We start from the raw sequence: 26,673 nt of genomic DNA on the forward strand, positions 1-26,673 counted from the left end.
GCTTTGGAGCTGAGCAGGTGCCACACGAGTCACCTGTGACAGGAACACCTTGGAACCCCGATGAACACAGCCCCGGAGATGGGCTGGTGAATTGGTTATTGCAGAGAAGCTGGGGATATCAGAGGGAGCAGGGTAGTCTCTGAGTGCTGAGAAACACCTGTAAAAATCCAATATTTCCTCGCTGGGGCCCACAGCCTCCAGGGGAGTCTTAATGTGCATTAATATTTCTGCAGGAGGAGGAGGAGGGGGAGGAGGAATGCACCTGGAGCATCCTCTCTGCTGCTGAGGGTGAAATCTTCCCCCTAGATCATTCTTCCAATGGAAAATGCTGGTTCAGCTCTCTGCCAATATGATGTTTTAATCATCACCTTTCTTTGGAGGGAAATGTGCATGGAAATGGAGCATTTAATTGTCTTACTTTCAAACAGCTTTGTTGCCCAGAGCAGCTGTGGCTGCCCCTGGATCCCTGGCAGTGCCCAAGGCCAGGTTGGACAGGGCTTGGAGCAGCCTGGGACAGTGGAAGGCGTCCCTGCCCATGGCAGGGGGTGGCACTGGGTGATTTTAAGGTCCCTTCCAACCCAAACCAGACTGCGATTCTATGACCTTTCTTTAGAAGGCATTTCATGCAGCCATTTGAATATTTTTTGTTTTCTTTCAAGGAGACTTCTTTTTCTTTTCAATTGCTTTCATTGCTTTAATTTTATACCCCATTATAAATCCAAGCACGATATGAAATGCATTGAAATAAAAATTTCAATTTTCTCTATATATTAAAAAGCTGTTTAACTGAGCAAAAGCTACTTTGGAAGTGATCAGATTTAATTTCAGGGGAAACATCAACATCCAACATTATGTTCTTGTTTAGAAAGGTGGACTCCTTTAAGTAGCTGAGCTCTCTGCTCACAGGAGCTCTGTGTCCACACTTTGAAGACACTGGCAGTAAAGATTTAAGTGACAAGAGAGTCCAAAAAGATTGGGGAAAGCCTGATAAATGGAGGGGGAGTTACAGATCACGATTAACTTAACCAAAGTCCTTCTTCCAGAAGTCATTGTTGTTGGCCCAATGCTCCCTGGCTTCCCTTCCAAATGCCTGTTGTCCTTTCTGCCTTCAAAGCCCACGGCAAAAGCAGCATCCTGTGAAATCCCAGCGGGACATTGATGGGACATTTCCCTGGTGCTCAGTGCAACCACAGAATGATCTGCAGCTGGGCCAGGGAATGATCTGGAGCAGCTGAGGGAGCTGGGAAGGGGCTCAGCCTGGAGAAAAGGAGGCTCAGGGGGTCCTTGTGGCTCTGCACAGCTCCTGACAGGAGGGGACAGCCAGGAGGGTCGGGCTCTGCTGCCAGGGAACAGGGACAGGAGGAGAGGGAACGGCCTCAGGCTGGGCCTGGAGAGGTTTGGATTGGAGATTAGGGAAAATTCCTGCATGGAAAGGGGTGTACAGCTGCCCATGGCTGGCGTGGAGTCCCCATCCCTGGAGGGGTTTAAAAGCCGTGTGGATGTGGCACTTGGGGACACGGTCAGTGGTGGCTTTGGCAGTGCTGGGTCAACTCTGTTGGACTCAATGGCCTCAGAGGACTTTTCCAATCTAAACGATTCTGTGATTGTCAGACAAACCTCTTCTCTGGACTGCAGCCATCATTGGTTTTTTGGTTGTTTGTGGGGTTTTTTGTTTGTTTGTTTGTTTGTTTGTTTTTATCCTTTTTATCTTCAAGCCCAGAGGGGAACATAAAAAAATGAACTGTCAGAAAACAGCGATTTCCAGGGTTAAGGAGAGGGCTCTGGCTCAGGGCGGTGGGGACCATGTACTGTGCCACATGGGGGACTGAAGCACCTCATTTTCTTTGTAAAACATCCCTGCTGTGTCTGTGAGGCCAGTCCTGCTTTTCTCATTGCAAACCCTTTACCTGGGCTGTGCTCCCAGGAGGGCTCAGGTGGGGCTGTGGAAGCAGAGGGGCTCACACAGGTCGGGACCCTTCTTCATCCCTTTTTCTTCCTCGTTTTTCAGTGTTTCAGGGTGGGATCCCGAACACTGCAGCAAGTGCTGGAGACACAAGAGGGCAGGCACAGACTGTGCAGAGCCCTCTCTCCTTTGCACAAACTGTGCTTGCCCTCTTCCCAGCCAACCTGGCCCTCTCCACTTCCCTCCATCTCTGCAAAGCGGTGAAAAACGGGATTTTACTCAGGAATATGTCTCCTGGCCCTGCCTGGCTCGTCTGCTGAAGCAGATTTGAAGCAGCATGTTCTGCGAGGAACGTCCGGGGGCTGAGACTGGGCTATGAGCTCCCACAGCAGCTCCTCCACCTGCCAGGGATGCTCCACATTCCCGGGCATTCCGTAGTGCAGGTGTCCTTGGCTGGGCTCTGCCACCTCAGGGGGTTTATGGGACCAGCCAGGCTGCCTTGTCCTCCCCTGTGTGTCCCCTTAGAGGTGTTGTTCACATGGGTGGCCAGAGGGGCCATCAGCCCTTACCAGCCCTTGCTTCCCATGTCCCTCACCCTTGCTGGTGTTACCCCACAGCCCATCCCCAGCCACAGCTTTTCTTGGCTCCCAGGACATCGTAGCCGATGGCAGCTCTTGGGCACAGCCTGAGCCACCAGCCCTCAGCAGAGTGGGACAGTGGCTGCCCCTGGATCCCTGGAAGTGCCCAAGGCCAGGCTGGACAGGGCTTGCAGCAGCCTGGGACAGTGAAGATGTCCCTGCCCATGGCAGGGGGTGGCATGAGGTGATCCTTTCCAACCCAAACCATTCCATGATTCCGTGATTTGTCCCCCTGGTTTGTGCCCATCCCCGGGGGCAACGGAGCAGAGCCGGTGCCAGATCCGGTGCCAGGCAGCTCTGCTGGGCAGGGGGCTGCTCCCTCCAGGCTGCAGCCAAAGCTCCCTGCACAGTTCAACAATAAAAGGCAGCAGATGGTTTATGGTGTGAATTACAGCAAACGGGATTGCAGAACGGGGAACAAATGAAAGCATTAACGGGAAACAAATGAAAGCATTAACGGGGAACAAATGAAAGCATTAACACACCGGCCCGGCCACTGCGGGCGTGGGGAAGGGAGGGGGATTTGCAGGTGGGCTGGGAATAGGAAGGAAAGGGAGCCCATTCCGGACAGGGATTTTTTAGAGGGGAAGGGTCTTGTCCCTGACCATGCAGGGGTGATGAGAACAAGGGGAGACCGGCAGTGAGGTCTGGAGCCAGGAGTAAGGGTGCTGTTGCCACTCTGCTGCTTTAATTCTGGGCCACAGCTTGTTTGGGTGTGCTCAGCTCTGCCTTTTCCACCCTCCTGGAAAGGGCACCACAAGGTGCAGGAGGTTTATGCATCTGTCCTTGTCTGAATTTCTGTGTAATGCAGAAGGAACACAGCTCTGTTTAGCTGTCAGTGGACTGTATTGAGAGCCTGGCTTCACTCACAGGCACAGATGCAGGAGGAAGGACCATATTTTGCATTTCAGGGTTTGTAAAAGAGGAAACCAGACTCTGGAGGCAGCTCCTGCTCCCTCTGCACCCCAGCCATTCATGACAACAGGGTGCTGGAGCCTTCTGGCTATGGAAGGAGGCTTCAGCTTCAGGGCAACAACCTGGTATGAAGAGTCCTCCTGGGAAATCCCGCTCGGGGCTCCCAAGTCCTTTGTCCCCTCTTTGCCTCAGATTCCCTGGTGTAAAATGGAGAAAGAAGTGTTGTAGCACGGCTGGTATGGGTAGCTCAGACTGAGAGATATTCCCATAGGAACATCCATGCTGGGGGATGCCACAGCTCCGCTTGCCTTTGGCTTCCAAGGCCAAATGTGTAGACAGCAAAGCTGAAATTATCTCTGGGTCAAAATTGTCAGGGGGAGGACAGGGTGGCTCACTGCCTGGGGACAAGAGTCTTGGGGGTCCATCAGTGAAGCCTAGCACCTGAAAGGTGAAGGGGCCAAATGGTGCAAATGATCTATTGTCATGATAACAGCACTCAGAGTTATAAAACCAGAAACTGGGCTCATTTAATCTTTAAAGGCGGCTGAGAGTCATGAGGCATTGCCCTGCAGACCGTGACAGGCTCTGCCCGTGCTTCAACCCTCTGCTCCTGCCTCATTCCAACTGGGTAAGTCACGTTCTGGGTGCTTCCATGCCCTGGGACCCTCACCTGCTGTAGGGCTGGGTGCTGTACAGACACAGAAATCCTGGGGTTTAACTATGGATCTGAAAAAAAGCGAGCAAAACCCCTGCTGTTCATGGAGCCGATATGGAAAGGAGGTACTCCGACCCTGCTCAGACGCAGCAGCTCACACCCCTGGTGTGGATCCCCCTCATTCCCACTCCTGCAGTCGCACCACGCATGCACCGAGGCACCGTCACAGGATCTGCAGCATCTCCGGGGTAGAAAACCCAGTTTTCCTCCCCTCCACCCCCTCCTTCCCAACCTCCCGGCTGACTGCACATCTGGGAGCGCCTTCCCCAGACACATCCGTCACAGCTGCCTTCCGGCGGCAAAGAGAACATCTGGAGATCCTGCTGGTTCGGAGGCTTCCGAGCCTCGGGGGGCTGAGCCGGAGGCCTCAGGAGCTGCTGGGCACAGCCCCCCGGCCCCGCCGAGGCACAGCACGTCCAGACCCAGCCCAGCCTGGAGCTGGGGATGTCGGGTCGCAGCTCCCTCTCCCTGCCCTGCCGCGGGGCTCCGGATCCGTGTGTGACTCACGGCTCGCAGCGCTTCTCCCTGAAACTCCTGCAGGGCAGGAAAGCTCTGAGATAGACGGAGGAGAGACGAGAGATGCTACAGCCCCTCCGCTGCCGCTCCCCGGGTCTTGCCCTGACTGGGTTTTGCTCGGAGCTGCCGTGTGAAAGAGAAGCGGGTTAAGCAATTCTTTCTAATCTGCATGTGTGCGTGCATGGAGCTGAGCAGCAATCCCCTTATTTTCTTTTATCTTTCAGCCTTTCCTTTTATTTTTTTAGCCTTTCCTTTTCCCCCTCCCTTTTGCTCTCCCATTTCTCCCGCTGAATTAGCTGCCCACCTTTCCCTTGCAAATCACACCGACAGCACAGGCTCGGTTTTCGTGGTGGTGTTTTCTGCCCAAAATAGAGAGGTGGGGAGGAGGAGAGATGCCTAAATCCTGCAGTCGCATCCCCAGAGTTCGGGGAGCATCCCCGGTCGGGCTGAAGACATGGGGGAAGCAGCATCCTCGGCTTTCCGCACTAGTTAACAGCCTGCGAGCTGCCTCCACTTGTTTTAGGCTCGCTCGCTTAATCTCAGCTCCCCTCGGCGCGTGTGTGCTTGTGTGTGTGTGTGTGTGTGCAGGGGGAGGACTTTATTGCCATTGGCTCAGCTTTCGCTGCCCACCCACATCTCTTCCACATCACCTTGGTGTCTCCCTAAATAAAACCGGCCCTCCTTATCGCACCGAGGAAATCAAGAGCAAGAGTTTGAATGGATTTTATATAAATATTTACCCTGACGAAGCTACTGCTGAGCTCGTGGGATAAACTCGCAGCAGCTGGTCTCACTCTGCTTCCCTCGCCTGCCCCTGAAAGGGTTTAATTACTTTGGAGAGGAGAGGGGAGAGATCCAGATCCCGGTTCTGGTTCCAGACTGACCCAAAAAGCAGGACCAGGATTTAAATGAACTATGGATCTGAAGGACAGCACCAGCGAGGGCAGCATGGGCAGCCTGCAGCCTTCCAGCATCCAGATTTTTGCCAACACCACCACGCTCCATGGGATCCGTCATGTCTTTGTCTACGGGCCGGTCACCATCCGGCGCCTGCTCTGGACCTTGGCCTTTGTGGGCTCGCTGGGTCTCCTCCTGGTGGAGAGCTCGGACAGGGTGGCTTTTTACTTCTCCTACCAGCACGTGACCAAAGTGGACGAGGTGGTGGCAAACAGCCTGGTGTTTCCTGCTGTCACCATCTGTAACCTCAATGAGTTCCGCTTCTCCCGGCTCACCACCAACGACCTGTACCATGCTGGGGAGCTCCTGGCTCTGCTGGATGTCAACCTGCAGATCCCCAACCCTCACTTGGCTGACCCTGCTGTCTTAGCCACCCTCCAAGAAAAGGCCAACTTTAAGCAGTATAAACCCAAAGTTTTCAGCATGCAAGAGTTCCTGGCACGGGTTGGCCATGACCTGAAGGATATGATGCTGTACTGCAAGTTCAGAGGCCAGGAGTGCAACCACAAGGACTTCAAAACTGTGAGTATGAACAGACACGCTGCTTTTCTCTTCTCTGGGCATGTGTACCATGGTGTTGCAGGACCAGGACAGCCCTGGAGGTCACTGGCCAAGCTGTGTGGGTCCGATGTGGTGAGACAGTGGCTGCCAGGCTCTGGCATGGCAGAGGAGGAGCAGGAGGAAGCCTGTTGAGCTGAAGTTTGGTTGTTGCAGTCCTAATGAGGGTTTTGTGGGGCCAGACCTGCAAAAAGTTTGTAGCAGGTCCGGCCTACATCCTGTGTAAGGCCCACGGCTCCCAGTGTTTGCTCAGGGTCAGATGGATGCTGCTGATCATCACAGGGGGCCTGAGGGTCTCTTGCCATGGCCAGTGGATGTCAGCCAGCTGAAGGAAGCAGAGAGGGCTGGACAGAGCCAACAAGAAGGGCAGGTGCTTGGGGCTGGTCTGAGTAGTGTCCAGATGTATTTCTCCAGGTGTTTGCAGCGTTGCTGGAACTCTGAAAGTGGAAATTTTTGTTCTTGTTCCTGGTGTTTGTGGCTCATAAATCCTGGTTTAATACCCTAATGTGGGTAGCAGCTGGGTACCTGCCTGGTGCTGTCCTTCCTGTGCTGTGTTAAATGAAAGGAGGAGAAAGAGGAGAGGAAAAGCAACTGAGAGGCTGAGCTCTGATCCCGGTCTGCTCTGAGACGGGGGGGGGGGGGGGGGGGGGGGGAGGAGGAGTGAGCCGGGTACTTGAGCATCCTGAGGGAAGTAGCTGCTGCTGAGTTTCCAGCTTCTGGCTGGCACCCTGGTGGCAATGCAGGCTGGCCTGGGTGCTGTGGTGGTAAATGTGTCAGTGTAAAATAAAAATGACTAGGAGATTGTCTGGATTAAGTGATGCCCCTGTGTGCCACTGGGGCAGGTGAGGGGACCAGGCAGGAGGCTGCAGAGGGGGCTGAGCCCCATCCTGGCTGAGCTGGGGGATGCTGGACTCTGGGCTAAGTCTCACTGTGCTCTCAGGCCATGCTGGGCAGTGCCTTGGCTCTGTGATCCTGGAGTCAGGAATGTTACAGGTTTCAGGTGGTTATTTCTTGGGAGTGCTGCTGCTTGTTCTGCTGATTATGGTGTGTCCTGCAGAGAGCAGGTCCTGGGCAGGGTTTGTGATCCCCTGGTTCATCAGCAGAATCCTTGGTTTTGGGAGAAGGGAATATTTTCTGTGCTGCTTTGAATCTCCAAACAGATGAATCCAACTGACTCCAGCTCCAAAGTCATTGCCATCTCCTGGACTGTGCTCTCTTTACACCTCTGAGCAGGAACATAGAATTTCATGCCTCACTTGTTACCTGTGCATATCTCTGATGCTGCGTCTATTTCAAACTGGATATTCAGGCAAAACGTTCCCTTGTTTCTGCTCCCTGGGCAGGTCTGAGCAGGGGTTGGGTCATCCAAGTTGTAGGAAGGCGTCAACCAAGTTCCAAGGAGAGGAGCTTGCTAAAGAAAAGCCATGTGTGAGCAAGCCTGGAGAAAGGGATACAAAAGGAGAAACAGATGCAAAAGTCCAGGAGACAGAAGGGTCAGGAAGTGAGGTCAGATCCCAGGAGGATGGACAGACCTCTCTTGACGTAGCAAAGTGAGGGGAGCAGGAACTATTCTGCCTGTGGACTTGCCAAGAATGAAATAAGAACTAGCCAAAAGCAAAAGCCTCAAAGCCAGGGAGCAACCAGCAGTTTCAAAGCACCTGCTGGGCTTAAAAAAGGACTTTAAAAAGCAGAAGACAGGAGCTCTTGGCAGCCCCCCTGGGACCCACCAGGGTGTCACCTCTAGCTATTGAGTTTTTGAGAGAATTGCTTCTGAAACAATGATTTTTTTTTTTTCTCATGGGGGATACTGTAGTTTCCAGAAAGACAAACATTCCTCATCTGCCAAATAAATGCTCTGCTAAAGCAGATCAGGGCAAGCTAGAAAGAGACAGGCTATTATGGACTGACAGTGCTTGTCCTTGTCAAAGTGAGAGATTGAGTGCAATACTTCAGCCCATTCTGTGAAGCAGCTCCTACCTGAGCCAGAAGACAACATTGTGTCTCACAGAGGCAGGGCTTCAATCTCATTGACTCCAGGTAATCCCCTAGGTTATGGAAATCCAGGAAGTAGCACTCAACAGGGACACAAAAACCCTGTTTTTCTTCCAGATTTTACCTCTCAGATAAAAGGCAGGAAAAAGTGTCTGTTTGAAGGATGAGTAGGTGTTTCCACAGGGAGAATGCTGTAAAGGTCTATGAGCTGCCTCCAGGCTGAATCAGAACCTCATGTCCTGGATGAATTTCGCATTTAATCACCACCAACCTGTTGCAGCTGCACATGGGCTCACTGACAGCATATCCATCCTGCTGCGGCACTCGCTGGAGAAGAGTCATCACCGAAGCCTGATTTGTTTCCCCTCAGGAAACAGGGTGTAAATCCCAAGGCAGTCCTGCAATATGTCATCAGGGTGAAGAACTATGAGGCTTTTATATACACTCCCCAAATTCTGGCAGCTGAGAGCAGAGAAGGCAGGAGCTTTGCAGCAGAGGGCTGCACCAAACAGGAACTCTGCAATGAGGTGCTGCTGGAGGAGTCAGTGCTGAGCTGCCTCTGGTCAGCTCTGCCCTCTGGTGCATGGGGGTTTTGTGTGCAGGGTGTCCCCGAATAAAGCCCACAGTGCTGCTGCTGTATGGAGAGCAGGAGCTGAAAGGGCAGCATCCTGGCACTTTGAAAACACTTAACTTTACCCTCCTTCCTCCTCTACTGCCCTGCTTAAATCCTCTGTCACTGCTTTCATAACAGGATTTGAGCTGTGTTTTCCCTACACTTCCTGTTCTTTCTCCCCCTAATACCTCTCAGACAACATTTCCCAAATTAAGGTCTGCTCACTGGAGTGAGTACCCACAGCTTTTTTGCAGAAATACCCCAAAGGGAGCAGCCAGGTCTTAGCAGGATGTGCTGATCCTGCATTGGCATTGCCACACACAGAACAGCAGAGAAGAGAATGCAGAGCTCTGCTGTAGGCAAAGCCAGTGAAGAAGAGAAAATTGGCAGAACATGCTTTAGCAAAGCCATTCCCTTGGAGTATGTGGAGGAGGAAAGCCTGATAGCAGCAGCCAAGGAAATCCCCTCCTTGTTTTCTGCATTGCTCCCCCCAGGAGGTCCTGGTTGGAACTGACCTCACAGATGGCATTTTCCTGGAGGAGCTGTGCTCCTGCTGCTCGATGTGACATCAAGGTCTTCCATCCCACTGCTGCTGAGCCTGACAAAGCTTGGGCTCATCAGCCCCCGCTGCACCACTGTGATGTTCTGGGAGTCCCTGTGGGTGTGTGGAGCCATGCCTCTTTCCCAGGGCTGCTGGTGTGGCTCGTGGCCTTCACTGCTCCAGCTTGGGATGATGGCGGGCAGTCGCAGGGGACACTTGAAGGAGGATTTTGTGTGTGGCCCAGCAAATGTGAGGGGCAACGGGGAGAAAACCTCTGAAAACCCTTTCGGCCCATGGGGCAAACATGGAGGGAGGGATGGGATGGCTGGGAGTGCATATTGGGAATGTGAGCAGCAGGGGAATGGGATCCCTCAGTCCCTCCTTGCTGAGAAATGCTCTCCAGCAGCACAGGCCTGCCCAGCACAGCCCGGCCGTGGCTCTGGGGACTGTTCTGGGTGTCTGGGTGGTACTGTGTTCCTCAGTCAGGTCATTTGCTAAATGCAGTGTTGGGCTGGGCTTCCTTGTACGTCCAATCATTCCAGCTAACACAAACTTTTCCCTTGTGCCTGCTCTGCCTCATCAGGTGTCTATTTATTGCTAGTGGTCATGACAATTGAAGGATAGAATTCATTTATTTTCAATACACATTCTTCTGACTTACAGAGTCCACATAATGAAGTGTGTCTCATGTGAATATTGCTATTTTAAGTCACAAATTTCTGTCAATCTGTCTGGCTTTCTCTATACATATTTTTTCTGCCCTTCTTTCTAGTGTATCTATCAGGCCAATGTTTAGTGAATAGCTTTGGCTTTTTGGACTAACTAGTCCATTCTCATCTGTTATACAACTTTCACTTTCTTCAAGAAAAAAAAGTCAGGATTGTTTCAGAAAAACATTTCATTTCTTATTTAACAATTTTTCTGGAGAGTCACAACTTTTTCCAAAGTTTGCTCCAAAATCTGAGATGCCATTATAAGATGTGCAATAATGAGATGTGCAATTCAGTGATAACTTTTGCACAAACAAGCCAGTTCTTCCAGTAGGAAATAACGTAGGAAATCCAGTAGGTCTCTGTGGAGCCTTCCCAGTCTGCACTGGAATATCTCAGGTTTGCAGGCCCTGTTGAGGGTCTGGGTGTGGGCACAGGCACAGAGGGAGTGCAGGGTTATAATTTTGCTGCTAGTGGTGCCTCACTGGGTGTCTAAAAGGAGGTGGATTGCTCCTGGCTCAGGTATCTAGCAAACCCTGCTCTTGGGAAGTGCAGACCCTCATTCCACCCAGTGGTTTACTAGTTTAAATTTCTCTGTCTCGTAAGGATTTATGGGTGTGGTAGTTCCCTGTTACACTGATGGGGTTTGTATTTCCTTTATTTATTAAAAACTGGTAGGATAATATTTTATATTTTGCAGGAAGTTTCATGGATGGATGCCAGGTGGGATCAATGAAAAACCATTTCCTGGGTTGGAACGGTTAATAGAGTTAAAATCTAATGAAAGCTGTGGAGCTTCAGTGGGGCCTTTTCATGGCAAATCCAGTTTTAAATCCTTTAATACTATATGCTGGTTTGGCACAGCCTGGTTTTTGGTAGCGGGGGGCCACAGGAGTAGCTTCTGTGAGAAGCTGATAGAAACTTCCACCATGTGTGACAGAGCCAGTCTCTGATGGCTTTGAAGATGGACATGCTGCTGGCCCAATTAGAGAGGTTGGTAACACCTCTGTGATAACAGAGTTAAGAAGGAAATCATAACAGCACCCGCTGACGCCACGCCCTGGTCGCAGGAGAAGGGAGCGGCGCTGGCTGCGAGCGACCCTCGAGCCCGCTTTCCTTGAAGCATGTGTCACGAGCGGCCGCTCTGCGCTCAGCCACCGGCAGGCACAGGGTAGCGGTTCAGCCGTCGGCTGCGTCGAGGGACTGAGGCAAAGGAAGAGCGAAGGACCCTTTGCTTGCGTCTCCGAGCAATCTTTAGTCTTCCCCGCACCGGAGGGCAGCGGCACAGGGTGATACAGTGTAAGGACTCCAAGTAAAGGCAAGGCAAAAGGTGCGAAGTAACAAAACCAGCGGCTTTTAAGGGGGGGCTGCCCCCGAGGGAGGGGCAGCCTAACAACAGATCAAGAGCTAGATAGGAGGAGTATGGGGTGGATATGTATAAACATAAAACCAGTAGGGAAGGGGAAGGGGAGAATGCATACATAATGTGCCAATGAGTGAAGGAAAATATCATAACTGACAGGGAAGCTTCCAGATAAATGGGTGTAGAAAATAATGACAGACAAGCTGCAGGGGCAGGATTTAGAAGATAGACAGGGAAGGGTCTGGAAATAAGGGAGGTATACCCCAGGATTGACATGGGGAAAGGCGGGAAAGCAGGTGGAAAGCTTTGGGGAGAGACTATTAGGAAAACTGAACAGGGGTGAATAGGGACAAACCATTACAATTATATTAAACAAATTCTTAAACATAAGCTTCAAAATCCCACTACTACAACCTGCCCATTTTTTCCCAGGGGAGCCATGGCAGTGCTGGAACCATCCCAGTGTGGCCCACGGCGAGCCTCGCCTACCTGGCTGCCCCTGGCCAGCCGTGCTGCCAGCAGAAGGGCAGGGCAGTGGCAGCAGCCTCCCCTTCCCTCTCCTGCATGAGGAGAGGTGTTAACTGGCACCAGCCACTGCTGCCCGTGTAGTGGTGGGGCCGCATGGCTGGCTGTGAAAACACGATGAGCAAGTCCCCAGTGCAGAACCTAGACAGGATCAGCTTCTGGGTGCTGCAGGATTTTGCAGGTATCTTTGAATTGGTGGAGCTTGTTGGCAATGGTACCTATGGGCAGCAGTTTTTCTTCTAGTCAGAGAAGAGGAGGAAGTGAGGACATGTGAGGGAAACCAAACGACAGCACCAAGGTCAGTGGAAAAAGAGGGGGAGGAAGTGCTTCAAAGCGCTGGAGCCGAGATTCCTCTGCAGGCCATGGTGAGGTCTATGGTGAAACAAACTGTCCCCTTGTAATGCATGAAGTCCATGGGGGATGCAGAGATCCACTCGCAGCCCATGAGAGAAGTACTCATGCCAGAGCAGGTGGATGCCAGAGAAAGCTGTGATCCAGTGGAGACCCGAATAGAAAGAGAGGGCCCCTGCTTCCAAACTAGAGCAGCCTGTCTTTAGAGGACTGCACCCTGTAGATAAGTGACCCATGCCACAACAGTTTTGGGAAGACTGCTTGCCTGTGGGAGGGACCCCATGGCATAGCAGAAAAAAGTACTCCTCTCCGTAAATGAACAGAAAAAGATCTGGAGTGATGAACTGACCAAAATCCCCATGCCCTGTCTCCCTGTGCTGTTGGTGGGAAGGAGGGAGGGGCTGGGAGTGAAAAAAGGTGTTTTAGGGGCTTATTTTACTTTTTTACTTCTCACTTTCCTCCTCTGACTCTGTTGATAATAAATTTACTTTATACCTTTAAATTTAAACCTGTTTTTCCCTTAGATTGTTTTTCTCCCAGTCTTTACCTCAATTCATGAACCTTTGTTAATTCTTAATTTTTTTTCTCCCTCTCCTCTGCCCAACTGTAGCAGAAGAGGGTAAGTGAATGACTTTCATGGATACCTGGCATTGGCCAATATCAAACCATGACATACTGGAAGTATATACACTGGGTGAAACAACTCCAAAGGAGATAAACTGCAGAAATGGGCTGCAGGTTGTTAACTTGGGACACTGGTACTCCACATTTGGGTTGCTGATCTGACTGCAAACCTGACCAGAACTGTAACAGTCCTCCTTAATAATCTTTTAAAAGGGCTGTGTTTGGATGTGTTTTGAGCTGTTTCTTAGCCAGGCATGCTGCCCTCCTTCACTCAGGCTTTGGGATGGGGAATAATTCAAACAAGTGGGAAATGTCAGGAACAGGCACAGCCAAAGTGTCAGAGCCAGCTGGAGAGCAGAGGGGGATGGATGATGAGGGAGATGAGGCATGGGGAGGGCCCTGGGAGAGGAAGGACAAAGAATTTGTGTGTGTAAAAGCCAGATGTGGGCTCAGCTTCTCTTGCTGGAGCAGCTGGCACTTGGTTTGGAGGAGAGCAAGAACCACTCCTCACTTCTGAGTGATTCCAATTTGTTAGAGTTATTTATCAGGAGTCCAAAAGAGAGCTCCTCTGTCCTCCACACCCCATCTGCCCGGGGATTTGCACTCCAAATAGTAGCTGGAGCTGGAGCAAAATGCAAATCCACCCTTGGGATGGGGAAGAACTGCTGAGCAAGGAGGGTGTCATTGGAGTTCCAAGGATAGTGGAGATGTTTGAGGGCTGCCAGGGTTTATCAGAATTGTCCTGGGAATTGTGTGAGGCTTTTCTTAGTGTTGGAAATACCTCTGAGTGCAGCTTCTTGTGCTTCAGCTCATTTCTCCTGGACAGACACTGAGAACTGAAGTGCCCAAAGTGGTGGAGAGCCAAGGTTGTCAACAACAGAGAACAAATCTAATAACCATCTGGCACCATGTCCTGGTGCCTCCTTCGCCTGTGGCTCTCTGTGACTAGCACAGTTCATGTCACAGGGTGTCCCTGACAACTGGTCTTGGATGAGTTCTCCTGGGTACAGTTTTCTGTCTGCAGTGGGTGGAGGGTGAGACCACAGGAAGCTTTCACGTGTACTTGTGCTCTCTCTACAGGAACCAGACTTAGTCTAGTCATGTCCAAAGCTAAAAGTAAAGGCCAGGAAGGACAAGGAATATATAAAAACCCCAGCATGGTTTCCAGCTGGAGAGGTAAAGTAGAACAACATAGCTTGTGTATACCCCCCATGCAAATGTCCCTTGGAGTCTTCTTGGCAGATAATAAACAACCTCCCAGATGTCGCCTCTTGAGGAATTTTTGTGTTTATCTCACCAGATGCAGTGATACCCTGGGAAAAAATCATGGTATGACTGCTGTGGGTTTACTCTAAACCCTCTCTGAGAGGTTCTGAGTACCAGGTCCATGATCCTCATGGACAGAAATGGGTAAAAATCTAAACCAGTTGTCATGAATTCAAACAGGAGAAATTCACACTTGATAAAAAAGGAAAACAGGTCTGACTTCAGTGGGGACCTCTGGCCTCTTGAGATCCCTTACAAGCTGAATTATGATTCTGTAACAGAAAGCAGGTGAAGACCTGCTGGGTCTTAAATCCTTTTGCTATTTTTGGAGCATCTAATTTTTTCATAGAACCGTGGAATGGGTTGGGTTGGAAAGGACCTTTAAATCATCCAGTTCCACTCTCTGCCATGGGTACCTTCTATTATCCCAGGTTGCTTCAAGCCCCATTCAGCCTGGTCTTGGACACTTCCAGAGATCCAGGGCCAACCACAGCTTCTTTGGGCATCATGTGCCAGGGCTTCCCCACCCTCCCAGGGAAGCATATTTTCCAAATATCTTATCCATACCTTCTCTCCTTCAGTTTAAAGCCATTCCCCTTTGTCCTGTCCCTACATGCCCTTTTCCAAAGTATCTCTCCATCTCTCTTGGACTCCTTTAGGCACTGGAAGGGGCTCTAAAGGAGATCAGTCTCCCCAGAGCTTCTCTTCTCCAGGCTGAACAGCCTTGCAGGACCTTGCACTTGGCCTTGATGAACTTTGTGAGGGTCACACATTCCCACCTCTCCAGCCTATCCAGGTCCCACTGGATCCCATCCCTTCCCTCCAGTGTGTCACACAGCCTGGGGTCATCAGGCTTGCTGAGGATGCCCTCAATCCTATTGTTCGTGTCACCAACAGTGATGGAAAACATAGCTCTAACCCTGAGGAGCTCTGCCCATCTCTGACCTGCTCTTGTGCTCAGTTCACCCTCATCCTTCTTGAGAAATGAAAGCCAGTTTGAGAAGATGATCACCTTCCTCTCTGTGAACTCTGTGCACAAGTTTGCATTATTGACCTAAGGACAAAAATTGCCCTAAAATACAGAGATGCTGAAAGCTCTGTCTGCACTGAGCATTGAGGCATTCACAGCTCTGATTCCATAATGAGTCCACCCCAGTTTCTCTGAGCAAACCCCTGTCTTTTCCCATTTCCTGAAACTATCCCTATTTGCTTTAGAAGCAGACAGTGGTGATGAGAAAAAAAAAACCCAACCCTCAGATTCATCAATAAGCTCCTGCTGACAAAAAATGTGCCTGGCAACTCCCGAGGAGGAGGAGCGGCAGGATGGGGAGATCATGTTTGGCATTTCCATCTCCTCTGGCAGGGTCTGGAGTCCCTCATATGCATTCCCAAAGGCATTTGTCACAGGATTTATGCCTGGAGTGCCATCCAGGCTCAGGCTGGCCATGCAGCAGAGTTCTGCATCCATTGGCGTGGTCAGGGTGAGGGCAATAAATGTGATAAGCTATTGTGATAAGGTGGGTGCAAGCAGGGTGTTGGGTGGTTGTGTTGCTGCCACAGCTACACCAGCTCTATATGGGACTCAAAAATACAAAGAGCATTCTGCTTACTGGGCTGGTAAGACCCTGCAGCGTTCCGTAGGAAGAGCTCTTTGGGAAAACAACCCCATGGAAAACTTTCTTGCTTACAAAGTGATGACAGCTATGACAGGGCTGGGAGTGGGGAGGACTCAGATCTTCTTGAGGGAGGAAATGGTGATCTGTGGCTAAATGTGAAGATTGTGAAAGTCAGTGTCTATTTTGACACCTGCATCTGCTGAGAGGTCATGATGAAAAGCCTTAACAGGTTGACTTTGTTGAGGGATGAGTGCACCAGAATGATCCTCTAGAAGCTTGTTGGCACTTTCCGACCTATGGAAATCTGTGGTGAGGAAGCCTCTCAGGCACCAGAAGCTCAACAAGCTAAGAGGGAAAATGAGGTAGATGAGGTGGTCATGTCTGACTCCATCTGCCATGGATTAATGTATGAGACCTGCACCAGGAAAACAAAATTGCCCTTGGAGGTAAAAGATACTGAGAGTAAATTAAGCACGACTGACACCAGTGTGCTCAGGGCCATCAAGAACCAATTTCCACCCAGCCATGAATATTTACAACCAAGCACATGCCATTAGTTGAAGAAAAGCTGAATTGTTTTGATCATTTGTTGCTGTTGTGCCTTGGAAGGAAGGATTAAGCCTGTGTGTTAAGGCAAGGAGCTGAAGTGAAGGAGTGAAGGGTAATGGAAAATGCACATATATTTGCTCAGGGTGAGATGGATGAAAGGAGGTTTAATCTGCACTTGTATTTCTGAGAGTAGCCCGTCCAAGGGAATGGGGCCATCAGGGATTTTCATGTGCAAGAGGAGCTGCTCAGTTGTCTGCTCCTGTCAGAGGAGCTAGTTCTGCTTCGCGATTTCCTCAGAGACTGAAATTTGAAAAGAAAATCAGAAGTGAAAAAGACTGAGTCAAATTTCATGTCCTCCTCAGGTACTCCCCCTCATTGGTCTGACCTTGCATGAGAAGGGGATTACTGGCTCTTGTCTCATGCCAGGTCTGTAGGCTTCCCTTTCAGTCAGTCTAAAGGTTGTCCAGATCTCACTTCCAGTGTGAGTTTCTTGGGAATTGGAGTTTTTCCTGAGGGAAACTGATAGTGATGAGTCTGTCCACCTTGCCTCTATGAAAAGAATCCCAAACCAAAACCCAAACCCCCAAACTAAACCACTGGAGGTCCAAAAATTTTAGAAACTTTAGTGGGAACAAGTTTTAGCTGCTCTATAAAATTGAGTTTTCATGATGCTGTTTCAGTGGTGATGAAGACTAATACATAAATGTAATATGAAGATGGGCATGAAATTAAAGTAATTTAAAATGAAATTTAAATTAAAAAATATTAAAACTTATTTTGCTTTTTAAAGGTTTTGTCATTACTGAAAGAAGAAAATCAACCCATTTAGACATTTTTTGGTTTCTCATTCCATTCGTGTTTTTCAGGCTCTCTGAAGTCCCATGCTCGTGCAGTGGAGGAGTTGTGCAAAAATTTCACTTTATGAAAGTGGCTGAAACCCATAACAAACAGTGAATCTCATCCCATAACAACGATTCAAGCTTTTGGTTCACCTGAAGGTTTGAGGGAAATTAATCTTAGGCCAGGAGAAGAGAATAAATAAACTCCAGCAAATGTTCTCTGGTGATTCAGCTGTGGTACTGTGAGAGGGGTAATTTAAGGGATCTTGGACAGGAGAGCTCTCCCATCTCAGTAGAAAATGATGAGCTGGAGCTCTGGAACAGCGGGATGATAGGACAGGACAGCATTCACATGAGGTTGCTCAATGACAGCCCAGCAAACATCACTGCAGATGCCATAGGCAGGACTAAATTAATTGTAGAGGAGAGTTAATGAGCAGTGGGAGGAATTAATAGAAGCTTAACCCTCGATTATCTAAACTTCCCACACCACACTCCACTGCTCCCTGGCACTGAAGTGGATGGTGAATCCTGAGACATTCAGGAAAGTCTCTCCATCCCTTCCAGAACCTCCTGCAAGGCTTTGGAAGAGCAGCTCATGGCTCTGTCTTGTGTGAAGTGGTGTCAGCAGTGCTATGAACTCCTCAGCAGCTCTCCAGTGATGGAGGAACCTGTGAAAGCTGAACCAGGATGTTAGACAGCTGTCAGTTCAACCTTGAATGGGGGATGGAATTATGTTTTGGGAGATGGGGGGGACTCTCAGCCATCTGTAATGGGATGGTTCAGCTGAAGAGGACCTTGGATGGGAGCTGACACTCACCACCAGATTTCTTGGTGTTGCTGTGAATAGGTGAACCAGAATTCTGCTCAGAAGTACAGTTTCTGTTCATCATACTGGTGCTTTTCTCTGGATATACTGCTGGGATTAGGGTTAGGGGTGCGGATCGGGATCTCACAGAACATAACAAGTTGTGTCCTCTCCAGCTCAGGAGCTGCTGGGGGCGGTACAGCAGTCACACAACCTTGATATATCATTTTCTTCCTTTGAAGCATTTACTGTTTGGGGATTTTTTTAAAAATGAAAAGTGGCAAGTTTTCCCATAGGGCTTTGGGAAAACTGCTGCTGTGGTCATTTCTCAAACAATGTTTCCATCTAAACCAATCTTTATGTAAAAGATGGGAACAGTTTCCATGGATAGCATGATCGGGGTGTGGAGATCATGCTGGGGAGAAGGAGCTGCTGTGCTGGATATTAAGATTGATCCTTGTTGATTGAGCTGCATTTTTCATCCTCTACCCTGGCCTCAGATGCTGCAGCCACCATCCCGTCTGCAGATGCTGCAGGATCACTCTAAATAGCCATTAACTAATGCTTAATTATGATGAAGCATCTCCTGAAATAAGTGTGACTTCCACATGAATAACAAAGGGATTTGTTTCTGTCAGGTATGACAGGAGTTTGGAGCTGATCCACACCAATACCAACAAGTCCCCCAGTAATTCCAGGACAGGCATGGAGAGAGGAGGTGCCGGGGTGTACATGGCAGCTCAGGACGAGCTGTGGGAGGAGACAAGTTCCAGGCTGACAAAGCAGTCCCAGTTTAAAGAACCCCAGTAGAGTTTGCCTCCTAAAGACATTAATGAGAGTGAGATCCCTCTGTTAGCTCCCACAACTGCATCAATCCCTGCAAAAATAATTCTCTCCTCATTATCTCGTGGTAGAACAAAAAGCCTCTCAGACGTCAGTCTTGTGATGATGTCTCTGTACATCTGCATCTCTCCAGGGAAAAACAGGTCAAGAGGGAAAGGTGTTTATGCATGATACCAGAAAAATGCCCAAGTGTCTCCTGGGATGAGATTTTCCATGTGAAAAATGAAAGCTTTTTGTATTAAAGCATTTCTATTTTCCATGAAATTAATTAAAATAAAAATCTCAGTGCAAAATAAATCATGGAAACCCTGGGATGCCTCATTAAATGGATCATCTGGTTCAGAATTAAGTAATGGAAAAAATGATGCAGAGATGGGGAACTTTTCACCATGTGCTGCCTCTACATCTTGCTCCCATAGGTCAGCAGGTTTTATTGCACCCAGCTTCTGTTTTAAAGGGGTTTTGAGGCAAACCCTGGTGTCATCTGAGGTTAGTGAGGGGGAACCCTGAGATACATATTCAAGTCTGGCTTTCCCTGAATAGAGGGATTTAATTTACTGCTTTCAAATGAGTCCCCTTTTTTAAAGGGCAGTCAGAGCAAGATGCTTCTGACAGCCCAACCTCTGAGCTTTCTGGAGATGGTTTTAGGCTTATTTCCAATAAGATGATGTTTCAGCAATTTTCCTCCATTTGAAAGAAGAGGAGAAGTCTCAAATCCATGTGATTTCTACGAGTTTCACAAAAGCTGGCAGCTAAGAGAGACCCGAACTGGAGCCCAGGGAGGAAAAACAGGGTCAGTGCTTGCGTTTTACATTGTGTCTGACAGGGACCAGCTGGCCAACAAACACACATGCCCCACTTTCTCCAGGAGCAGCCTGGCAGTAATGAGACAGCTCACACTTCTCTGACAGCACGGCAAAAGCAAGATCAAAGCAGGATGCAGAGAGCTGTGCTCCCTATGGGACACGGGGAACCATCCCGGGGGAGGTGTGCGTGTGAAGGCAGGTCCTGGGTGTGCAGGTTAGCTCCTCCTGGTTTCTTCTGATGCTGCTGTAAGGAGCCTGGGACAGAGCTGGGAGAGGTTAGAAAAGAACAGGAACACGAGCTTCATTCATTCTTCTGTTTCAAATTCTGAATAATTCCAGCACTGAGAGTAGGCCCACGGTGCTGCAGGTGCACTGCAGGACTCTGAATGCCTGGAGTGGCCTCAACTTTGCATCCCACTCCTTGGGTCCTGGGTGGGAAATCCTGCCCAGCTCGGAGCCTCCACAGCCCCCGGCCAATCCAAGGCTCTCACTCCACTCTGGATCGGCAATAAAGCTGTCATCTCCTCGGGGCAAGCGCTGCTTTTCTGGTTTATGTTTGCTATTAAACATTTATTATTATAATTTATTAAACTTTAACTAAGGGAGGGGAATTTCTTTAACCTGCTTCAGAGAATGACATGGGCTGTGATTTTGTACTGACATGAGAAAATCCATCATTCCTGGTCGGGAGGAATTGAAACCAAACAGATTTTTCTACAAATGTCTTCACTCAAAAAGCATTCTGAAAGCCTTTCTTGCTGCATTTGCAAATCAGGTACACAGAGTACCTGAACACCCCCAGCTACTGCAGCTCTGCAAACCCCAGAGAGCTTCTGCGAGTGCCTGCAGGCGGAACAGCATCCTGAGGTAAAGCATCCACCTCCCTTCCACTTTGGAATGCTGTTAAATGCTGGTGGGTATTTCTGAGACTAAATCACTCCTCCTTTGGGGGTGCCCGTGGCTGTTTGTTGGAACAATTAACTGCAGCACATTTTCCTCCCCTGTTTCAAACCCATCTAACACCAGGTGTTACAGCACAGTTACCACAGGTAAATTCATGTGACAAACTATTTCTGGAGATCAAGCAAGGACAGTTCAGTTACCAGGGGCAGGGAAATGTGGTGTGCATTTATTTTGTTGGAAATAAGGCAGTTTAGTACAGTCCCCATTTGCAAAGTAATATTGAAACATGGGGAAGAGCTGTCAGTTGTAAACACAGTTACTGTGAGCCCTTTGTGTAGTCTGGTATTTCCATGGTTTGTTTTTTTTTTTTTTTTTTTTTTTTTTTTTCCGTCAGGAGGAGAAATAAGTGTCTGAGTCAAGTATGTTCTTGTAATCCCACTTGTCTTTCAAAAAAGACACACTTTCATTAAACCCAACAAACGCAGAAACTAGCATTGTGGCTTTAGTGCTGAGAAACCCTTTGGTTCACCCCTCCTCCGAGCTGTGCCCGAGCAGCTCCATCTCCCTGCATGCTTCTCACTTGCGAGAATTCCTCTCCTCTTTCACTCCAGGCACATCCAGGTGTGTGATATTCCAGCTTTTTGGTGTGTGCCAGGCTTCTCCCCTGGTCTCACCCATGGGCGCTTGTCAGTCAAGGGCACCTGATTGTTAAAGATGATGATGATTCAAAGATGCAGATGATGAGTTTTTATCACCTATTGCAACAGTGATGCAGTAAATCCCAGTTGTAGGCATATGATCCCTGCTACTCACAGGGAATCTCACATTCCTGAAATATCAAGGGGAAGAGATAAACCAGCATCAAGTAGCTCCAAGGGAGGTTTAGACTGAACATTAGGGAAAATTTGGGAAAATTTATTTACAGAAAAGGTTGTCAAGCATTGGATCTAAGGCAGAGCAGGGCAGGACACTCACCAACTGCCCCTGGAAGTGTTCAAAAAGTTATGGATGTGGCATTTGAGGACAGGGTTAACAGTGACCATGGTGGTGGTGCTGTGGGTTGGACTTGGTGACGTCAGATGTGTTTTCTAACCTTAACAATTCCCTGATTCTGAGATCCAGCTGGACATCCCCACAACAGAGGTTTGGTGTGCTGCTCCTGAGCTGAGTGTCTGGAAACTGGGGTTTTCTGCCCTCCCAGTGTGCACTTGGAGAGGGAGAAAGGGCTGGAGGAAGGAGAATGGTTGGGAGCAGTGCCTGGGCTGGTGAGGACTGGGGAGGAGATGCAGGGAGGCAAACAGGAGCAGCAGAGGACATTGGCAAAGGGCCACACTGGCATGGCCAGCCCATTCCTTCCAGGCACCAGGAGTGGATGAGGGAGCTGGGAAGGGGCTCAGCCTGGAGAAAAGGAGGCTCAGGGGGCCCTGGTGGCTCTGCACAGCTCCTGACAGGAGGGGACACCCGGGGGTTCGGGCTCTGCTGCCAGGGAACAGGGACAGGAGGAGAGGGAACGGCCTCAGGCTGGGCCTGGGGAGGTCAGGGTGGACACCAGCAGGAATTTCCCCATGGAAAGGGGGGGTCAGGCCTTGGCAAGGGCTGCCCAGGGGGGTTTGGAGTGCCCATCCCTGGAGGTGTCCAAGGAAGGCCTGGATGTGGCACTCAGGGCTCTGGGCTGGGGACAGGGTGGGGATCAGGCACAGCTGGGACTTGGTGATCCTGGAGGGCTTTTCCAACCTCAGTGTTTCTGTGATTCTATGATTGCTGGAAATAATGCTTATCTATATTCTTTCTTCACATTTTTCATGCCAAGCTGACATAAAAATTACTTTCATGCTGTGGTTCATGCCTTTCCTCCCTCCCTTACTAGTAACATGGAATTATATCCCCATTCCTTTAAAATTCTGAGGTCTAGCAAGCACATAAACTATGCTTAAACCCCAGCCCCAACTGTAAAGCAAATATTCCTTTTTCTCTCATGGAACCATTTCTTTGACATGTTATTTTGAGCTCCATCATGGTTGTTGCATGCAAAGGCAACTTTGTGGAAAAGAAGGTTAAGTGCTAAGGTTAAAACAGGTTCAAGTATAATCCAGAGTGCCCTTGGCAAAGACAGAAGGGTTTTAGTGGGTCTCATTTATCATTGCCTGACTGCTTGAAGTGCTTGACTGACTCATTATTGTTTTTATATGCTTGTAGAAGAGCTGCAAAAGAGCCAGTGAGGAAAGTATCACTGTTTTCCTTGTTAAACTCACACTCAACAGGGAACAATAATATTTAAGACTTCAGAGTGTGGAAAGTTTCCTCTTCAGAAACCAAATTCCCCATGAGCCACGTGGAGCCGCTAGGGCTCAGCTCCATGGGGGAGGTTTCTGTTGGTGTGGAGTTACATCTATGGCAGAATTTTAGAGGTGAGAGCCTGGAGCTGCTCCTGCCAGCTGGAGTTCCCAGGCCCTCCTGAAACCACTGCCTGAGCTTCAGCCTTTTCTGTTCAGCCATTCTGCCAAAGCTCTGTCCTCCCCCGGCAGGGGCTGTGGGCTCTGCAATGGAGGGAATGGTTGGACCATCCCTGGAAGGCAGGGAGTGGCTGGGACAGTTTTTCCAGGGAGGCTCCATCCCTGGTGGTGTCCAAAGCTGGGTTGAGCAGGGCTTAGAGCCACCTGCGACAGTGGAAGGTGTCCCTGCCCATGGTAGGGGTGGGAATGAGAAGAGCTTTAAAGTCCCTTCCAGCTCAAACCATCCCGTGTTTCTGAGATCATGGAAAGCTAAAAAGAACATTTTGGAGCACAGATTTCAGACATCAGTGAGAAAAGACCTGCTCCATGCTCCATCCCTGCCTGTTTTGCACATGGATCCTGGGGGATACAGGCAGTGCTCCCAGTGCTCTGCAGCTGGGGATTTGTGTGCAATTGTGTAAATCACCAGGATGATATGGCAGAGGTCCTGACTAGGGGGAGCTTTAATTAAGTGGCTGCTTTAATTCGTGGTACCCTGCCAAAGCTCTTCTGGAGCTCAGGAGATGTTAATGCCACTGGAAAAGGCAGTGGCTTCATTCCAAAGCAGCTGGATCTAACCTGGGACAGGTACAGAACAAGACTGGGAGGAGGATTAAGGAAAAGAAGTGCCGCTTCTAGAGGGGAGATTATGAGAATTGAGCTTGTTTGAGTGAGTCTGGCAAAGGCTGAGTGAAGGACTGGGATAACTCTGGAGAAATCCATCAAGGGGATGATGACTGGGGGGAAATGGAGCTATTTCAGCCAAATCATGGTGCTGGCTTTGGAGCAAATGGTACAAATTGATCATGGATAACTTGATACTGGAAATTGGAAAGGTTTTTTTATTGTTATTATTTCTTGAAGTGACAAAATTCTGAAGTAATGGGGATAAAGAACCCAGCAGGGTTTTAACCAGGATCATCCCTTGGTGGTGGGATTGTGTGAGGTGGCTGCCAGGAACAGGAGGGTTCAAGGACCTCTCCAAGTCCATGGAGAACAACCTTGTCCTGGACTGAAGGAATGAGTTGGGTGCAGACCTATTTAGCTATTTAGCAGACCTGGATCGTGGGAGTCAGGCACCTCTCAGCCAGGTTAAGCAGAGTGGTGGGGTGCCTGGGAAACCTGGAAAAACACAGCCATGTCCTGGAAAGTTTTCCCCTCAGTTCCTGGAGTCATACAGTATCAATTCTGTCTTTCTTGATCCTGAGAAGACTTTAACACCCAGCTTGTCAGTTCTCAGAATTCGATTAACCCAGCTCCTGTCTATGTCTGTATGGAGACAGGAATATTGAGTCCATTGGGGTGTAAATCCTGTGAGTGCTTAACCCTGGCCAGGGCTGGGTGAAGATCCCATGTGGAGGCTGCAGCAGCTTCCCTTGAGGGTGTTCAAGTTGCCTGCAGTGAGAATCTGCCCAAAACATGAGTGCAAGACACCCCAACTGCAGACACTCTCTGGTCTAAGCTTCCCAAAATTACAGGTTAATGTTAATGTTGAGAACACCCATGAGTGTTATTCAATTTCTCTGCTGCAAGGGAGGGTAAGAACACCCTGGGATCCTGTTAATGGCCAATCTGACTGATGTCAAGGCATTAGATGTGGCTGGATTTTGTTTATCCATATTCATGTCCCATCTGGGAGCCCCTGGGATGCTGTTGTATTAGACATCACACAAAAATGGAGCAGAAATGTGGTCTCTCCTCTCTGCTGCTTAAAAATAATAACATTTTCTCTCTGATTTATGGGGTGTCTGAGCAGCAAGGGAGAAAAGGGAGGGAGAGCATCTGTTCGGTTCATTCTGACCAGTACTCACAACACATCACAGAGAGAAAGGGAAAACCTCTGTTCGGTTCATTCTGACCAGTACTCACAACACATCACAGAGAGAAAGGGAAAACCTTTTTTTAAACTATATTAATAAATTTCCTTTGCAGAAATGAGTTACTCGATTTTACCCACCTGGGAACTGTGATTTTTGTCTCATGAAACAAAGCACCTGCTCTGTTATCCCATAAATAAGGGAGAGCAAATGCATTGTGTGTTCATTCCAAAGCCTGGCTCCCCCGCAGGGCTGGAATGTGCTGCAGCAGAGGGAAGAGATTTGGAAGTTTGCCCTCCGGTTTCCTAGAGAGACAAGGCTGCGGGAGCAGTTAGAGAAACATTCACTCTGCCCGCCAGGGTTCCCCTCCATGGCTCAAAAGTGCTTGTTGCTGCTGTTAATTAGAGCTGTGTGGAAACATCCCCGGCAAAGCTGGAGCCGCAGCAAACGTGCCTGGCAGGGTTGTGGTCCAGGCTTCAACTGCAAATCAGCTGCCCTGGAAGATTCGGGAGGGAGCGGGAGAGCTGGAGCTCTGGCATCAGTGATGTGGGAATGCTCACAGGAAAAACCAAGGTCCAGATGTGGGCTAATTAAGACCCACTATGTGTTGACTTAGTGGATATTTAGCTAATGAAGATGGGGCTGGCAGCCCAGCTTTGTGCTGAATGTGCAGTTCAACCTCCGTTCTCTTGGTTTTAGTGGCAGCACTGGGAGTTTGCTCTGAGTCCCTCCTGTCCCTTTTGAATCCTAAATTGTGACCTCAGAATCTCCGCTGGAAGCAGGGCAGTGATGACCCTGCTAAGACTTGTCTGTGCTGCAAGCAGAGCTGGTACTGCTGGCACCCCTGGGTGCTTTGCAAGGTTCTGTGACCCATCTCCAGAGGGATTATCCTGAGGTAAAGGATGGATCAGGCTCCAGAGCTGGGCTGCCCCTGCTGCAGAAGGAGGGATGCTCTGCTTAGCCAATGCAGGGAGCCTAAGGAGTAAATCCATGCTGGTTGTTTGGGATGAGGGACAATAAAATTGTCAGAGAGGCTGGGGGTGGCTTTGCTGGAGCTGCCTCAGACATTGAAATCCCATCCGGACAGCAGTATCAGGTTCATGCTGTGAACACAGCCATGAGTCTGCAGGATGTGCCCCAACCCACAGCTCAGCCTCACCTTGAGATCAGTGTCAGACTGGGAAGTGAGAGCTTTCTATCTCCTGCTGCTGTGTACCAGAGCATTTGCTGTGGCTCTGGGCATATGTTGTCAATTCACCAGCACCTTTATGCAGTCAGTTATAATTCACATTTGCTGGTTTTTAATGAATGTTTGTTCACTGGAGCATTTGCCAGGGAGTGCGTGTGGTGTGCAGAGCCAGCCCACATCCCAGCAGCCTCCAACTTGAGCTGAGCTGAGGAATCAAGCTCAGGAACAATTCAGGAATGTATTTTGTGACACGCACTGCCTGCGGTATGAGATAGAGGGGACTCTGTGAATGGGAGTCTTGCAAGAGAGTCCCAGCAGCCACATGGATGGAAGGCTTTCCTGCTAAAGCAATGGAAAATCCCAGAGATAATTAGGGCCCTGCTGAAATTCCCTTTAAATCCAAATACAGGCTCAGTCACTACCACTCTGGAGCACCTCACTGTCTGCTGCTCCCACCACAAGGTTTGTTGTCCTGGCTGGTATTCCCATCATCTGGATGGGGAATGGAAGCAGACCAGGATATATGGAATACATGGTGATGAGGGGCCTTTGAGAAACATCCCAGGAGTCCCAGATCCTCAGGAAAGCATTGAGAGACACAAGGAATACAGACACAGCTAAGGC

General features: G+C 49.5%; 1 protein-coding gene across 2 annotated transcripts in view; it reads left to right on the top strand.

Moving 5' to 3' along the window:
* The first annotated feature begins 5,443 nt into the window (after positions 1–5,443).
* Positions 5,444–26,673, top strand: part of LOC137486713 (acid-sensing ion channel 2) — a 429,682-nt gene continuing 408,452 nt past the window's right edge. For both annotated transcript variants that reach the window (XR_011005784.1, XM_068212173.1), the window contains exon 1: positions 5,444–6,166. Coding sequence is in view for 1 of the 2 variants with exons in the window: in XM_068212173.1 (XP_068068274.1) it covers positions 5,603–6,166 (564 nt within the window). In the remaining variant the exon portion in view is untranslated. The remainder of the gene's footprint in view (positions 6,167–26,673) is intronic.

This window comes from Anomalospiza imberbis, chromosome 22 (genome assembly GCF_031753505.1).
Source record: "Anomalospiza imberbis isolate Cuckoo-Finch-1a 21T00152 chromosome 22, ASM3175350v1, whole genome shotgun sequence".
Lineage (NCBI taxonomy): Eukaryota > Metazoa > Chordata > Aves > Passeriformes > Viduidae > Anomalospiza > Anomalospiza imberbis.